Source organism: Mauremys reevesii, linkage group 1 (assembly GCF_016161935.1).
Source record: "Mauremys reevesii isolate NIE-2019 linkage group 1, ASM1616193v1, whole genome shotgun sequence".
Taxonomy (NCBI): Eukaryota; Metazoa; Chordata; order Testudines; family Geoemydidae; genus Mauremys; species Mauremys reevesii.
This window is the reverse complement of record NC_052623.1, coordinates 226,959,057-226,977,385: the sequence shown is the minus strand read 5'-3', so window position 1 is coordinate 226,977,385 and position 18,329 is coordinate 226,959,057. Positions and strand designations below refer to the sequence as shown.

Here is an 18,329-nt window from a genome sequence, read left to right as displayed (position 1 = left end):
TTCTCCTCTATGGCCTGAGCTCCCTGGCTGGACTGCATCTCTAATGATGCACCATGGCCAAAAACTCCCATGGAACCACTGCCTCCCCCTCCAAGAAGGTGTATCCTGATATCATCATAGCATATCCTAGGAAATATAGTATGACCAGGGAGCCTGGCCTGTAGCGGATAATGGGAGCATGAGGAACCTGTATTACAAAGTCCCTTGAGATACAACGACAACATTTCTGAATCAAAATATTTTGGTTTTTGTATTTCCAGGGGGAAAAAAAATCAAAATTTTCAGCAGAAAACATCCCCATTTTTCAACCAACTCTACTTTTAGGAGATGAGTGCTGAAATACTTTGGGGGAAGAAGTGTGTTTACAGGACAGGCCTGAGGCGTGCTCAGGCTCCCATTGAAATCAATGGAAAAACACCATTGAAGGCAAGAGTGAGGGTGACTGATTTGTAAAAGCAACAAAGAAGCAGCAAAGAATCCTGTGGCACCTTATAGACTAACAGATGTTCTGCAGCATGAGCTTTCGTGGGTGAATACCCACTTCTTCGGATGCAAGTGACTGATTTGTGAGAAGGAGGATAGGGTTCCAAGCACTCAGGGTTGGCATGGAAAAAGACATGAAGCCAAGAGTGGGAGAAATACACAAAAAAGGGCTGGTAGGAGGGAGGTTTGGGAAGAGTGCAGGGAGTCAGAGGGCCAGTCGGAGTAAGAGAGAGTGAAGGGGCCGTGAAGATGAAGATGAGAAGTTTAACATGATGTCAAATGGAAGAGGAAGCTGCTGAGATTGATTTGAAGAGTGAGGTGCTATCAGTAGAGCAGCCAAAGAGAAGAAAGATCTTCAGGGCAGTGGTTTGGATAGACTGGAGGGAGAGACAAAGGAAGCTATCCAGTTCTGTGATGAAAATACTGTAGATACTATGTATTTTGCAGACAGTTTCAGGGTCAAATTTTCTTCTCAGATGTACATAGCTCCCATATATTCAAATGTGCCTGAATCCAAGGCCAGAATGTGGCCTGCTGTTTGTAAACACCTGCACTGGACCAGATTCGTAGCTGGCATAAACCAGCATCAACTTACAGCTAACAATCTGATCCACTGTGAATATTTCGATAATCGTTTGGCCATCATGATGCTCCAATTATGCTGTGTTTCTGCACCAGCAACAGGCACGAGATTCTAGAAATGTATGTAACTCAAGACAGATACAGAAAAGTCCTGAGTAGGTAGAAGTCGACAGATTTTTGCAAATATGTAAAGTTGAATGGGGAAAAAGCAGCTCAAGGAACATCTAATTTTGATTGACAAGTACATTAGGGGCTCAGCTGGGGATCCATTGTAGGCCAAGATCTGATAACACGCTGAAAAAGCAAAATATTAAAATATCAGATAAATTTATTATTATTAATACCTATTATTTATTAATTTTATTATGCCAGATCCTTCCATTTTTATTCAGTCCTTAGACAAACTCACATTGAAGTCAAAGGGAATTGAGGATGCTCAGTGCCTCTGGAAGTCAGAACACTTATTTATTAGTTTGAGTGCCTAAATTTAGGCCTGTAAATTTGAAATTTTTGGCCTGTGTGGTTTATCCAGGGTTAAATGGTGAATAAGGGGCCAACCCAGGAGCCCTGACTCCAGATCTCTTGCTCTAGTTGATAGGCCACATTCCCTTTTCAAAATGAGAAAACTAGCATTTTCCTTCCTACCAAGCTCTGTTTATTGTGAAGTTCAATCTTGGGGAATGTCTACAATTGGAGGTGGGGGTGTGATTGCCAGCGCATGTAGACGTACTTGCGCTAACTCCGGTGCTTGATTTGTAATGAAAGAGGTCCCTGGCTCAAGCAATTTTTTTACTTTCATAACTGACACGGCAAGCCCAGAAGTGCCGGGGCTATGAACTGCCAGGCAGACCTGGAGCTCAGCTCTGGCAAGTCCCAGCACAAATTAAGCACTGGCTAGCTCTCATTGAGCTGGCATTAATGTAGCAGTGACATGGGCTAGCCATACAGAGAACAAACCTGCCTAAACCCGGTGGGTACATACTTGGTGCTGCTAACCCATGCAGCACCTTGCCGCTACTAGGGTTACCAAATAGCAACTGTGAAAAAACAGGACAGGGGGTGGGGGGTAATAGGTACCTGTATAAGAAAAAGTCCCAAAAACCAGGACTGTCACTTTAAAAATGGGACATCTGGTCACCCTAGCCACTACCCCTGCTATTCCAGCTACATGACTATTTTTAGTGCTCTAGTTCAATGACAGCTAGCGTCAGTACGTCTACATGAGCTGGAAATCACACCCCCAACTCTGAGTGTAGAGACAGCCTGGGAGAGACTGCTAATAAAAGTCACTCATTCTTGTAATGACTTCTAATTACTCTATAAACAGATTTTTTAAATGATGTACATCTTTAAATTTTAGGTCAGTTTTTGTATGGGCAGATGAATGAAAGGCATGAGTCTGACAATGAAAATGTCTATCAGTCTAAGTGGGAAGAGAGCTATGCTAAAGCTGACGATGATGATGAGGACCGGCAGTTCTCAGATCTGATGGACCGGCTTGGAACGAACAAGATCTTAGAAGAGTAAGTCATACAAGCTGCAGTATCGACAATGTAAAATTCATAATCTTTTATGATTGAGCTCTACACTTGTTAGAAAACCCTGGGCCTGATTCTCCTCCCATTTACACCCACTGTGCAGTGGTGTGTCACCACTGACTTCAGTGGAGATGCTTTTGACTAACTACAGTGAGAGATCAAAATTAGGGCCCCTTGTGATGTAGCGATCTCATATTCATTTCCTTGGCTGCTGCAAGTGATGAAATTAAAAAAAAAACCCTGAGCGCCCCACATTTGTGCCCCATGAGGACAACACAGTTAAACTCTCATAGTCACATGCATTTGTGCCATGTGAGAGCAACACAAATGAAGCACTGATGTGGCACACGTTCTGAAAATATGTACGGTAATATTGATATGCTATCTGTGTATCCAAAAATGACATTATTTGCAAATAAAGAATCCTTAGAGAGCATTCCTTTGGCAAAGTATTCTTAAATTGCCTTTGTATCAATTAAGAATAACAAATCACTAGTTCCCTTTCATAATCGTGTAGATATTAACAATTAATCATTAATAATTTACATTGCGGTAGCGCCTACAAGCTCCAGCGAGGGACCAGGCCCCCTGTGTGCTAGGTGTTCTACAAACACAGAACAAAGGGGCTTTCAATCTATGTTTGTGTGACATTTGTCAATGAAATAAAATGACTGCTCTAAAATACCAAGTTGTCAGAATGCTGAATGCTGGGATTTTTTTTTCTTCTTTTTACATCTAATATCATTTAAATCTGATCTCTCCAAACTATTTTGAATTAGTATGTTTGTTTTACCCGGCATTATCCAGTAAACATCAGATACATTCTGTACAGTAAGGCTATTTCAGGGACATGCTGGTTGTTAAAATAGCCATCAGGTCTTATATGTTCCTGTGGGACATTTCAAACACAAACTGTGAGTTTAGTGATTCTCTGAAAGCTCCCATCTGTGGGGGAAACAAGATGTAAAGAAATTGTGCAGAGGGCAAGAAAACGGACCTTAGCTTTGACTTGTTTATTCACTGAAAGACCAGTTTTCTGTCCGAGCTTACACAAATAGGCTGCGCCTTGCTTTCGTTTGTTAAGAGTTAGAATAATTGTGAAGTGTTTTGTGTTTCATACTGCCCGGTTCTGTGCTGCATATAATTGAGACAAGGTCATCTACAAGATATATTTATAAGCTAATGGAATGATGTGCAGAAAATTGACTGAAACAATATGCTGGACATGCAAGAGCCTCCCTAGTTGTGATCAGTGAGCAGCGTGGCGTGTGGGCCAAAGTCCACTAAAGTCAGTAATGGGAGGCTTTCTGTTGAGTTCAGTGGGCTTTGGCTCAGTCCCTAGATACTTGATTCTAAGGTAAAGTTCAGAATATTAATTTACAATGTGGTCGTCTCTGCTCCTCTAGGGCTTTGATCCTTTTCTGGTGTGCAGAAGTGGTAAACAAGCTTATATTCTAGTTCAAGTGGGAATGGAGGCTATGCAAGTGCACATGTATGGTTGAGCACTTCACTGTAATGTAATTAATTACACGTAGAGCAACAAAAGCTCTCTGCATGCTCGTGGTCTGATTTGCATGAGCACAGGAGAAAGGAGACAGGGTGTGGGTGGAGAATGGGCAAGTCTCACAGGATGTGTCCTTAAGTGATCCTCTTCATACTACAGAGGTTCTTAGCTATCCCCTCTAAATCCTGCTCCCTGTCATAGGCAGGAGTAGGTTGGCAGCTGTGCAGCAGGACTTTCATTACTGCAGGATCAGATTCCCCTGCGTTTCCTGTCATTCTCATCACTTTTTACCTTGAATTTATACAAGCAACGCTCCCTACCTGCACTGTCCAGGATGGAGCCTTTAATGTGCATGCAAAATAGAGCAGGTCAGAAAAACAGAATAAGAAATTGACATGAATTTTGGCAAATCTTCGATCCTGTTGTGTTTTGCAATGATCCAATGTTTCATTTTTGGCAGAATTGTTTTTAAATAAAACATGTTTTAGTTTTAAAACGGGAGATTTCTGAAAATGAAATGCTTCAATTTTGAAACAGTCTCACCCTGGAACTAAGCTGATCAAACATAATTGGTGAAGCAGAAGACCAAGGATAAAATTTTCAAGTGCCTAAGTGACTTAGGAGCTCAAATTGGCACTTCGGAGCTTACGTCTCATTGACTTTCAACGAAAAAGGCTTCAAATGAGTTTGCCCCCTGTCCAACTCCCATTGGAAGAAGTGGGAGTCTCTTCACTGATTGTGATCAGAGCTGGATCAGGTCCTGCATTAGTAGTAATAAAACATATATCTCTTCTCTAGCCTAATGATAACTCTTCTGCAATCACTAATTAGATATAGTTTCTGTGGTGTCCATTACAAAAGGAAGCTCTGACCCTTCCTTGTGTAAACAGTCTAAGAGGTTTTATATCACAGTCTAGGGATTCCAGTAATGCTCTGAATGACGCATGCATTTAGAGAAGACCTAATAACTAAGATTAGGAATGAGGAGGGTCAGAAGATATAGGAGCCAGAGCTTGTTAACGTTTGTAGCTATGAAAAGTAAGATAATAGGGATGACAGCGCATGGTCCCCTGGGACACAAGCCTGGAACTTGGGATTCCTTGCTCTGCCACAGACATCCTGTGTGACCCGGGCAAATCCCTTTGATCTAGAGTCACAAAAGGACATAGGTGCCTAACTACCATTTTAAGCACTTGCATCCCAGAATCAGGCCCCACTGGGATTCACAAAACTGCCGCTCAGCTGCCCCAAACACTGTAGGCACCTAAACTCACTCAAGGCATACGCTTTTTCAGTAAAAGTTTCATCTGTGCCTGTGTTCCTGCCCCTGCACATGCACACTGCAGCCACACGCCAGGTGTCTGGATGCCTAAGCCCCAGAGTGATGCATGAACAGGGGGAAGATAGGTGTTCCTCTGTCTAACTTGCCTGTGCGACCCCGATCTGGTAAGTGCACTCAGACCTTGCCCACCGGGATGGGCCCCTATAGGTGGGCTTACACAAAATGACTGGAATCGGGGGGCAGGTCCTCCCTCATGACTTTTAGCCCAGTGGTTAGCGTACTCAACTGGGATGTGAGAGAATATGGGTTCAAGTCCCCCTGCCACCTGAAGGGGGAGGGATTTGAACTGGGATCTGCTATTTCTCAGGCCACATGAGTGTTGTAACCACTGACTGTAGGGTATTCTGATGTGGACCTTGCTCAGTCTCTCCAGCTGAAGCTGTTCCACTGAGTATAAACAATTTAAAAGTGTCACTGATGCAGGGGCAGTGGATCTTCCACCTCTCAGGTGAATGCTGTGACCACTGGGCTACTGATTCATTCTCATACCTGCTCACGCTCTCTCTTCTGGCCAATGAGTCTCATCATTTATCCACAGTGGAACAGCTTCAACAGGAGAGACCAAGGGAGAACTCATAGCCTGATGGTTGGAGCACTCATCTGAGAAGTGGCGGGTCTCTGTTCAAATCCATTCTCCCCCTCAGATCACAGGGAATCAGCTGCAAATGTTGCCATCTCACTGTTTACCCTTTTTTTCCAAGCTCATTTATGAATATGTTGAACTGGACTGGTCCCAGAACAGACCCTGCGGGGGACGGGGACGGGGGACACCACTATTTACCTCCCTCCATTCTGAAAACTGCCCATTTATTCCTACCCTTTGTTTCCTATCTTTTAACCAGTTACTGATCCATGAGAGGACCTTCCCGCTTATCCCATGACAACTTACTTTGCTTAAGAGCCTTTGGTGAGGGACCTTGTCCAAGGCTTTCTGAAAATCTAAGTACACTATATCCACTGGATCCCCCTTGTTCACATGCTTGTTGAACCCCTCAAAGAATTCTAGTGGAAAACAAAAAACATGTTGACTCTTTCCCAACAAATTATGTTGATCTATGTGTCTGACAATTTTGTTCTTTACTATAGTTTCAACCAGTTTGCCCGGTACTGAAGTCAGGATTACCAGCCTGTAATTGCTGGGATCACCTCTGGAGCCCTTTTTAAAAATTGGCATCACATTAGCTATCCTCCAGTCATCTGATAAAGAAGCTGATTTAAATGATAAGTTACAAGCCACAGTTAGTAGTTCTGCAATTTCACATTTGAGTTCCTTCAGAACTCTTCGGTGAATACCATCTGATCCCAGTGACTTATTACTGTTTAGTTTATCAATTTGATAAGCAGGGCTTAGCTAAGAAGGGCTTAGCACACACCCCTGAGCTTGCCATCTGCCATTAGCTATTTTAGGCAAGGAGCCACCAACCATGCATTAGTAGGAGCATTGCCAGCAGATCAAGGGAAGTGATTATTCCCCTCTATTTGGCAATCATGAGGTCACATCTGGAGTATTGCATCCAGTTTGGGACCCCCCACCCCACTACAGAAAGGATATTGACAAATTGGAGAGAGTCCAGCAGAGGGCAATGAAAATGATCAGGGAGCTGGGTCACATGACTTATGAGGCGAGGCTGAGGCCTGGTCTACACTAGGCGTTTAAACCGGTTTTAGGAGCGTAAAACTGATTTAACGCCACACTGAGAGGCCCTTTATATCGGTATAAAGGGCTCTTTAAACCGGTTTCTGTACTCCTCCCTAACGAGAGGAGTAGCGCTAATATCGGTATTACCATATTGGATTAGGGTTAGTGTGGCCGCAGATCGACGGTATTGGCCTCCGGGCGGTATCCCACAGTGCACCACTGTGACCGCTCTGGACAGCAATCTGAACTCGGATGCAGTGGCCAGGTAGACAGGAAAAGCCCCGCGAACTTTTGAATATTTCCTGTTTGCCCAGCGTGGAGCTCCGATCAGCACGTGTGGTGATGCAGTTAAAAAATCAAAATAAAGAAAGAGCTCCCGCATGGACCATGCGAATGTGATCGCTGTAAGGGCAGGCAAATCTGTTCTATCAGCGCTCCGTTACAGAAGACGAAATTCAAAATCATTTTTAAAAAATCTCCAGACAGACGCCATAGCAGGGGCTCAGCGCACTGCTGCGTGACAAGCGTAACGGAAAGCCAAAGAATCAAATGGACGCTCATGGACTGGAGGACTCAAGCTATCCCCCAGTTCCTGCAGTCTCTGAAAAGTATTTGCATTCTTGGCTGAGCTCCAAATGCTTCTAGGGTCAAACACAGTGTCCGCGGTGGGTCAGGGCATAGCTCGGCAATTTACGCACCCCCCCACCCACCCCGAGAAGTGAAAGGGAAAAAATCTTCTCTTGACTCTTTAACATGTCACCCTATCTTTACTGAATGCTGCAGATAGATGCGATGCTGCAGCACTCAACACCAACATCCTTGCTCCCCTCCGCCCCCCGCCATGGGTGGCTGATGGTGCAATATGACTGATACCCGTCCTCATCATCAGCCTATTAGCACATGGGGCAGTGCAAAAGGACTGGTAACCATGCCAACTAGCATCAGTTAGGTCAATCAAGGGCGCCTGGCCCTAATTTTTCCTGGCAGATGGTGCAGTATGGCTGATAACCATCGTCGTCATAGCAACAGGGGGCTGAGCTCCATCAGCCCCCACCCTTCATGTGTAAAGAAAAGATTCAATTGCCCCTGGACTAGCAGCGTGATGCTGGGCTCCTCTCCTCCACAGTTCTTAATGTCCTGTCTGGACTATCATAGCAGCTGGAGGCTGCCTTCCACTCATTTCTCACTAACAAGTCACTGTGTCTTATTCCTGCATTCTTTATTACTTCATCACACAAGTGGGGGGACAATGCTACAGTAGCCCAGGAAGGCTGGGGAAGAATGGAATCAACAGGTGGGGTTGTTGCAGGAGCACCCCCTGTGAATAGCATACAGCTCATAATTTCTGCTGGATCTGACACAGAGCAGCTGTGCTCTCTGGTTCTATGATACAGTGGTTCTCTAGTACACTTGCCCAAATTCTAGACAGGACTGATTCTATTTTTAGATACCAAAAAGGAGGGATTGACTCAGGGAGTCATTCCCAATTTTGGCTTTTGCGCCCCTGGCTAAGAGCAGCCAGGGGCACTTATGACAGCAACAGATGGTGCAGTGCAAAAGGACTGGTAACCATGATCATCTTTTTACCAATTTATGGATTGGTAGATGGTGCAGTATGGCTGGTAACCATCTCTGCTGTCATGCAAAAGCAAAAGCATGCTGCTGTGTAGCGCTGCTGAATCGCCTCTGTCAGCGGCATCTAGTACACATACGGTGACAGTCACAAAAGGCAAAACAGGCTCCATGATTGCCATGCTATGGCATCTGCCAGGGCAATCCAGGGAAAAAAGGCGCGAAATGCTTGTCTGCCATTGCTTTCCCAGAGGAAGGAGTGACTGACGACATTCACCCAGAACCACCCGCGACAATGATTTTTGCCTTATCAGGCACTGGGATCTCAACCCGGAAATTCCAAGGGGCGGGGGAGTCTGCGGGAACTATGGGATAGTTACGGAATAGCTACCCACAGTGCAACGCTCCAGAAGTCGATGCTAGCCTCGGACCGTGGATGCACACCACCGATTTAATGTGTTTAGTGTGGCTGCGCGCACTCGATTTTATACAATCTGTTTTACAAAACTGGTTTATGCAAATTCGGAATAGTCCCGTAGTGTAGACGTACCTGAGAGAACTGGGCTTATTTAGTCTGCAGAAGAGAAGAGTGAGGGGGGATTTGATAGCAGCCTTCAACTACCCAAAGGGGGGTTCCAAAGAGGATGGAGCTAGGCTGTTCTCAGTGGTGGCAGATGACAGAACAAGGAGCAATGATCTCAAGTTGAAGTGGGGGAGGTCTAGGTTGGATATCGGGAAACACTATTTCACTAGGAGGGTGGTGAAGCACTGGAATGGGTTACCTAGGGAGGTGGTAGAATCTCCATCCTTAGAGTTTTTTAAGGCCTGGTTTAACAAAGCCCTGGGTGGGATGATTTAGTTGGTGTTGGTCCTGCTTTGAGCAGGGGATTGGACTAGATGACCTCCTGAGGTCTCTTCCAACCCTAATCTTCTATGATTCTATGCTGACTTCCGTGAATCCCATTCTGAGGCGTCTATCTCTTCCCATTCATTGTGTAGAGAGCCAAGGCACCTAACTGAGGCTTTGTGAATCTCAGTGATTTTCTAGGCACCTAGATAGAATCATAGAATATTAGGGTTGGAAGCAACCTCAGGAGGTCATCTAGTCCAACCCCCTGCTCAAAGCAGGACCAATCCCCAGATTTTTACCCCAGTTCCCCAAATGGCCCCCTCAAGGATTAAACTCACAACCCTGGGTTTAGCAGGCCAATGCTCAAACCACTGAGCTAGCTAGCTATTTCTCTCTCTCTCCCCCCTCCCCCCACCCCGATGTTAGGCAATCCTCAGCATCACCAGGCCTAAGATTCTTGTGCCTCTAGCCCTTAGTTTTTCAGTGCCTCCAGGGAATAATAGGATTTCCCCACTTCAAAGAGGTGTTGTGAGGATTAATATATTCAATGTTCATGAGGTGTTCAGATGCTATGATAATAGTGGTCATATAAGCAGCACCACAGATAAATAATCTAATTCCATTCTTCATGATGATAATTTATAGGGGCAGGAGATATTTTCTTCCCATTTGCCCTGCAGGTTTTTCACTTTCCTTTGAAGCACCAGGTGTTGTCCTCAGATAGAAAGAGAATCCCAGACTAGATGGAACAAAGATCTGATCTAGTATGGCAAATCTTATGATGTGAGGCTGCACAGGAGAGATTCCAGATTCTTACAATGCTACTTACCTGCACTTAATAAATGATATGAAAAATTGGTCAGAAGCCAAACTTTCACAGAGTAGGATTCAGTGAAATTACTTCAGATTTACACTAGTCCATCTGAGATCAGAATCTGGCCCAATGTCTTTGGTTTGTACTAAGTTAGGGTAAGAGATTTCTAATTGAATGGGGAAAGCTAATTAGGTCTAGTTTGACTCCATATGTTCTTCAGGTGGACTAAGTATATCACTGAGTATAAATGAAATCTGTCTTTATCAGAGATTAAAGGAAGCAATTTTGGCCTAATAATTTGCTATTTTGGACTGTATAATATAGGGAACCTTATGGCAAAATCCTATTTTAGCTCTCCAGACTAAATTGGAAGGATTATATGTTTCTTCAGTGAATACCTTGAGTTCAATCTGAGCTTCAGGACTTCAGGGGCCTGATTCTCCCAGAGGGTAAACATCTCTCTTAAGGTGCTAAATGCTCTCAACTCCCACTGTAGCTGGAGATGCTCAGCCCCTCAAAGGATCAGGCCCTAGGTGTGCATTTGTGTGATTCTGCTTACAAACGGTGGCTGGATGTAAAAGTGAATGTTCTTCACGATTCATTCAGAACTGTAATCTGGCTCGGTGTTCTGATCTCAGGAGGATGTTTAAAATGAGCCATGGTCCATATTGACATGTAGGCTCAATTTTGATCCCTGGGCATTTTAGTACAGGTTTTCAGTAGGGATCCAATACTTTTTATGGGCTGGCTCCCATTTCTCAAGTTTGAACTAACTCATTCCACAAAAGTCTCCAAATTATTCCATGGAAACAAATGTGTCTTTTAATTATGAATATAATACACTCTACCCTAGTAGTTTTTCATGTGTAACTGTTAGTTGCTTGTTACTCCTTTCCAATGTAATCCTCTATAGATAGATATTCTATACTGTCTCTCTTCCTTGTTGCCTTTACAGTTTGCCTAATCCACTTAAATTGTCGGATTAGATGCCTATGTGCTTCTTTAGATACATAGATAGCTTTGGAAATTAAGCCTAATGAGCAAAACACGTAATTCCCATCTGCATGACTTTTATTTCAGAATAAGGTAAGCAGAGAACAAAGAAGGAATAAATGCAACTCTCCATGAACATGTGAGGGAGAAGGCTTGATGCTCCACTGCCCTGCACTATGCAAAGTGGGTGTAAAATGCTACCAAATCACAGTGGTGGTGTTTTACCCCCATTTATATTCCCTTTATGCAGGTGTAAATGAGTACAGCAGATACCAGGCAGCTGAGTATCAGGCCTAGATAATGCAAAGTGTGTTACTCTGTAACAGACATCTGGAAATAGCTCAGACACACTATTCCACAATGGGCAGACAGAATCTTCTTGCACTAAAAGGGCCCTGCATGGAAAACAGGATTTTAATATCTACCCTACCCCACATTCTTGACAGTCATTGTCCCTTTGTTATAACTGAAAAGAACTAAATATTGTTCCGTGTGTTCATTAAAGAAGTCACATGTATTGAGAGTCCATACTTTAAGTGTGGCATTTTCTTTATTTACGTATATGGTGCTCAGAGACTAGTAGTGATGGGGGAAAGGGGCAGATAGATAGATGACACAGTCCATCCTCCGCCTCCCAAGCTTCCTGGTGAACTGGGGAATGCACAAGTGGCGAAGTCCTCTCCTCTAAGAACCCCAGTTTGCTCTGTAGGCCTATGCAGAGAATAAAGACTTATGGCCCCCACCTTCTCCATTTCCTGCCCCCTGTAGGATGAGATGTGCCCTGGGGTGCATGGAGCTCCCCCATGCACAGGGATGGAAATTGCAATAAGCCCCTTTGCCAAGACAAGTGATGGAAAGAATCCATCTGCATCTGCCTCCAACCATCCCATCCTGGGCACCTGCACAAAGGCCAGTCACAATCAGGACCTGTATAAATAGCCCGTGCGGATGACAAGCCTCACGTTCTGACCAATGAGCTGCTGAAATTTTCTTTGTGTTACTAGGCTGCTGCAAACATTTACTCCAGCCTGAAAAATCTTATCTCCTAACATACTTTATTCTCTTTTCTTTTCATCCCTCAGCGAGAGCAATATAAGACAACTTTGGTCGCAGCTGAGAAAAGATGAACCTCATTTACTTTCCAATTTTGAAGAGTTCCTGGTCAGAGTTTTCTCCCAGCTCCAAGAAGCCGATAATGAAAAGAATGAATTGGAGTGTGCCCTGAAAAAGTTGGTACATCTGTTTGTTGTGTTCTTTCTGTAGTGCTTCGGATGTATTACGTGCTACTTGCCATCAGAATCCAACAGGGGTTTCATCAACCAATCAGCTTGCTGGGGAATTGAAGATTATCTACTGATCAGAGATATTTTAAAGCAAACATTAGCCAGTCACCACTAGAGCTGGTCAAATTATTTGTAACACAGAACTAATTGGCTGAATTTAGCTCTTCCTTTCCTATTCACTAATTGTCTTGTCTGAAATTCTTTCACAAATGTCTGTTATTTCATTCTGGTTTTAACAAACTACAGCTACAATTATGGTGGCCATTCCCAGACAGCCAACATAAAAAAGTATGATTACAAGAACATAATGTATCAGATTCACCGGTACACTCTGGCTGCTTTGCAGCACGCCATGCAAAACAGCTGTAAACCCAGTTTAACTTGCTGGTTACATTGGATTTACAGCTGCTTTATGATGATGGAACAGCACAAAGCAATCAAAAAGTTCCAGTGAATCTGGCCAAGTATGATGAAAACACAGACCAGCCTTTATACTCAATTAAAATTCTGGAAGAGTAAAGTCATACATAAAACAAGTGGAGCGCATAGTGATGCTTATAGTTAAAGTTCCACATATGTTTTCATTATAAAATGTAATTTTCAGATGCTTATAACTTTGGCAAGCTTTTACCTTTCAGGCTGAAATTTAACAAATTTATTCCCAGCCTAGGAGTGTGTTTTCCTGGAAAGTTTGAGCAGAAATGATGTAGTCATTTTTGAGAACAAAGAGAGGGAAATAAGAGACAGCCCTCGTGCCTTAGTGGAATGTGGTGTGTGATGGGATGTTCCACTCATGGCTAGGATGGCACCTTCTCCTGGGCACGCTGGGGAATAGCTAGCCAGGTCAATGCCCTTCCCACAGTTGCACACCATCTCTCTGCCTCTCTCTCTGGGTCAGTGGCCCCTCTCTCGCTGCACGTGCTGCTACTGCCTCTTCATGACTTAGCCCTCCAGACAGGTCACTCTGTGTGCTTCCCCCTTCCAGGATACCAAAGTCTTTCAAAGTGTCTCTCCACATCAGCAGTCTCAAGCAGTCTTCTCCTTCACTGCCCTATGGTGCCATTCCCTCAGTGGCTAGCAGGGGAACCCAGGCCCACCATCCACTTCACGTTCTGGCTCAGGGACCCTCTAGCCAGCAGTAAAGGTTCCCTCCTGGACCTTACTGGCTTTCCCTGAGCCCTTTCCTACCATCTGGCACTCCATCCTCTCTGGGTTTGCCAGCCTCCTTACTCCCCTCTCCCAGGGAACAACTACAGGCTACCTGTCCCTGTAGCCTCCAAACACTCCTTCCTTCTTCCAAAGAGTGTCTGCAACCTTTCCCAGCAGCCCCATTCTGCTTCCAATTTCCTGTCTTTATAGTCCCAGCCCAGCTCCTTCCTTCTCAGCTGGGCTCCCTCGCTCAGTCAGGGGATTCCTTGGCCACCTGATTCCCCTGAGCTGTGACGTTGGGCTAATTATTCCCCCTTCTCACTCTGTATTAACCCTTTCCAGGCAAGTGTATGTGTGTGGGGAGAACACCCCATCCCATGGCGTGAACCTGAAATTTGACAGGCATGTATTCCTCACTTCCAGGAGTGTCTTTGTGTATGCTGGTGAAAACCAGTTGCCCTTTGGTCAAAAGATAAAGAGCATATTGCAAGCATGCACACTGGTGTCAATGAACTGCCATGTACATTCCATTGACACTATGCCTGCATGGTATGTAACCTGAATGGAAATTTCCATTGAGTAGGTAATCTTTTAACAGTGTTTTGGAATTGTGAATACGTAAGTAAGTTGAGTGGAATATCATTTTTTATATGAAGGTGTACCTGGATCAAGGGCACCACAAGGTGTGCAGGCAGGGGACCCAGGCCCACTCCCTGCCCCTTGGCCACTGATGGGAACTGGAAATTTGGCCCAGATGCCCCTCTGTCATGATAGAGGGGAGGCCAGGCCAAATTTGAATGGCACTGCAACTTCATGCACAAGGTCACAACACCACTTATTCAAATTTGGCCCAGCCACCCCCACATCAGGATGGCGGGGATGCCATGTCAAATTTGAGTGGCGTTACAATCCCATGTGCTGGGTCACAATACTACACACTGAAATTTGGCGCAGTTACATACACCCCCCCTCAGGACAGAGGGGCAACAGGTCCAAATATAAGTGGCACTGTGACCCCATGCACCTGCTTGGACCCCCATCTTTGCAGTCCTTCCAGCAGCCATGGTGCCAGACACTCCAAAAAAAGCAGAGCAGGGGCACCCTAGTCTGCAGGAGGGTGAGAGGATTGGATCCAGCTTTTGGTGCTTCCAGGGGAAATGGAGACACAGGAGGAGGGATGGGGTCTGGAGCTCCCAGAACTGCCTGACCCATGATGGGGATGATGCTCTTCAGCCTGATCACCTCTCTGGGAAAGAGCTTGGGGCTGGGTGTGGGGTGGGAAGAGCTCAGAGCTAGGTAGCGGGAGCAGAGTTTGAAGCTGGGTGCAAAGCAATGTGGGGGGAAGAGTGTGGGGTTGGGTGTGGGTAGCAGTAGTGGAGTGTCTGAGGCTGGGTGCAGTGGGAGAGGTTTGATAGAGGCAGGGGAGGGAGAGCTGTGGGCCCCCTACTTAGAACAATTCTGGCCAAGTCCCTGCTGTGGATTATGATCTGTGATGGTGTATAAAGAAGGACACTGAGTTCCAAAAGAGCCCTGCTTCATTTCATGTGATATCTAAAAATGTATATAGTGTATAGGACTGAACAGATCATTCTGCTGCTGTCTCATAGACTATCAGGGTTGGAAGGGACCTCAGGAGGTTATCTAGTCCAACCCCCTGCTCAAAGTAGGACCCATCCCCAGGCAGAGTTTTACCCCAGTTCCCTATATGCCCCCCTCAAGGATTGAACTCACAACACTGGGTTTAGCAGGCCAAGGCTCAAACCACTGAGCTATCCCTCCCCCAAAATAGTTGCACACGATGGAAATTCTTTGTTTTATTTTCTCTTAAAAACCAACTCCCAGGAAATTCCATAAAAATATATATATTAAAATAACCTTAAGGTTGCAAAACGAAGCACTCAAAATTCAGGAAATGTCCAAGTACCCCATAAAACCTTTACTCCAACAGATCCTTCCCCCTACTCTGGGTGTGAATACATTAGGATACAGTCTTTTTAATTACACAATATACACTTTTTAATCTGGGAGACTTGCCTCATTCAGGCCTGGTCTACACTGGGGGGGGGATCGATCTAAGATACGCAACTTCAGCTACAAGAAGAGCGTAGCTGAAGTCAATGTATCTTAGATGGACTTAGAATTACTTACTTCGCATCCTCACGGTGCGGGATCAATGGCCGCGGCTCCCCTGTCAACTTTGCTTTCGCCTCTCGCCGAGCTGGAGTTCAGCAGTCAACGGGAGAGCGATCGGAGATCGATTTATCGCATCTACCCTACACATGATAAATCGATCCCTGATAGATAGATCACTACCCACTGATCCCCTTAGTGCTGGTGCTAGATGGTTTGCAGAGTATGAGGCATGAGGCCACACTCTGGATAATAAAGATAAATTTAACTTTTGAACATTTGACTCATTTCTAAGCACCATCCCATCTATGCACTGAATGGGGCAGGGATCCTGAGGCAAAAATACTGGGTGGTCATGTAGTTAAAGACTGTATCATTCTGTATATGTACCAAGGGGCAGAGTTAAGGATGAACAGGCAATGTTAACTTTAGCATTCCCTGATTTTTCCAACTTATCTTTTTTAATGTAGTTTTTTGTATGTGATTTTTATATTCACTTAGTGTAATGAGCCCATATTGGCACAAATTCTACATGTACACCTGTGTAACCTCATTGATTTCACTGAGAACTGCGTTCATCCATATGGCTTGTGTTTAGATGCATGTTAATATTTATTGGCCCAAAAGTAGATCTGATCTAATCATGAATTTCTTATACATAGCATGTTTAAAAAAAAAAACTCTAACCCTTTAAAGAGTAAACAAAGTTTGTGGTCCTGGGGGGGGGGGGGGAACCTATTACTGATCTCTGAGGAGCAAATTAAGAAGAAGACATTTGCATATGTGATTTGATTGGCTAATATTGACATAGTTCCAGATCTTAGTATTGATGTCCTCTGAAGAAATGAACCATAGAAACATACAGATTTATCACGTCTGTTTTTCAACCATTCATGCCAAATATAACCAGAATGAGAGATTTTGCTCCACTAAATGTCTATAGCTTCATCTAAATTGAACCTTTCTGTATTTGCTAGCTATTGGTTTTAGATAAATGATAATGGTTTGCCTCAATATTTTTCTGTCATCACTTCTAGATCATTACTGGAGCACAAACTCACATTCTATTAGGGTTATCGCTTAATCAGACAACTCCATGAAAGGTTTCTGAACAGAAAGTAAATGGTTTTGGACTGAATTTTCAGATGAGTACACACAGAGCAAGTCCGGTTAGTCTTTCCAAACTAAATACCATCACAGTTTGAAGACAGATGGCTTGCTTTTCCTGGCTGCTCTAGGAAAACTGAATTACTGTAAAGAAAATAAATCAGATTGGTAGCATTGTAACCCAAAATGTTTTTTTCATTGGAGTTTCTCCCTAATGAATGTGTGATGTGCATTTCATAGATTTCAAGACCAGAGGAGACATTATAATCATCTAGTTTGACCTCCTGCTCTTTATTAAATTTTTTTAATATATACAATACTAGAAAAGATTTACCCCACAAGACTATATTAAACCAAATATTATATGTATGTCTTCTCTATTCAAAGAGATAGCTGGGCTGGTAGCCACACACCTGGGATAGCCACCTGTAGTAATAGCCAAACACGTGAAACAAGCCGGTCAAATCCAAAATTCATGCTTTTGGCATTTACACAGTATTTGATGTTCTATATTCCCAGTGTTTGTTAACGCACTTACTTTCCAACATTTTTCTTTTAAATGTTATCTTAATTTAGAATTTCTGGCTTCTGAATACTTGGTGGGAATTATTTTTAAATCATACAGTGATGTTTTGGACAATACAGTGATGTTTTGAGGGGGTTTATCCCTTTAGCTATTGATGTACTTATATCTTACTGGTTTGAAAGGACAAAATATATTTGTGTTATTAAATGCCACATAGGTCCTTGAAGAGTTCATAATCTCTATGGAATTTTTGGTGCCTTTTATAATCTCTTCAGGAGTTCCTTCGGGGTTTATAAACTTGACTGGAGTCCAGGCTTTCACAGCCTCCATAGTGTTGTGCACAAAGTTGGTACTGTGCTTTAATGCAAATATCAACATTTTATATTATTTATTTGTATTACAGTAGCACCTAGATTGAGCAGTAGCACCTCAGCTGAGACTGGTCCCTCCATTGTGCTTGTGAATGTGTACAAACACATAATGTTTGGACCATTCTCTGTTCCAAAGAGCTTACAGTCTAGAGACAGACAAGACAGACAGACAAAGGGTGGGAGGAGAAACATGAGCATTCAGGGTAGGATTCACAGAGGAGATTTAGGTGCTCTGCTGCTTAGTGGAATTCACAAGCCCGAGTTAGCTGCCCAGAGCATTAGGTAACTAAAAGAGAGGTTCAGAAAAGCTAGCATGCTGAGCTGCCTAATGCCTATGCTAGCCAACAGAAATGCTGAGTACAGGGAAGTGGCCTCGATCTCACCCCCACAAAAGGAGTTAGGCATCTAATCATAGATGCTGGAACTCGGGGTGGTGGGGGTGCTAC

General features: G+C 44.0%; 1 protein-coding gene across 2 annotated transcripts in view; it reads left to right on the top strand.

The window, feature by feature from the left end:
• CRACR2A (calcium release activated channel regulator 2A) overlaps nt 1-18,329 on the top strand; it is a 103,839-nt gene that overhangs the window by 24,413 nt on the left and 61,097 nt on the right. For both annotated transcript variants that reach the window (XM_039520410.1, XM_039520411.1), the window contains exons 4-5: nt 2,426-2,588; nt 12,400-12,546. In XM_039520410.1, coding sequence (XP_039376344.1) covers nt 2,426-2,588; nt 12,400-12,546 — 310 coding nt within the window. The remainder of the gene's footprint in view (nt 1-2,425; nt 2,589-12,399; nt 12,547-18,329) is intronic.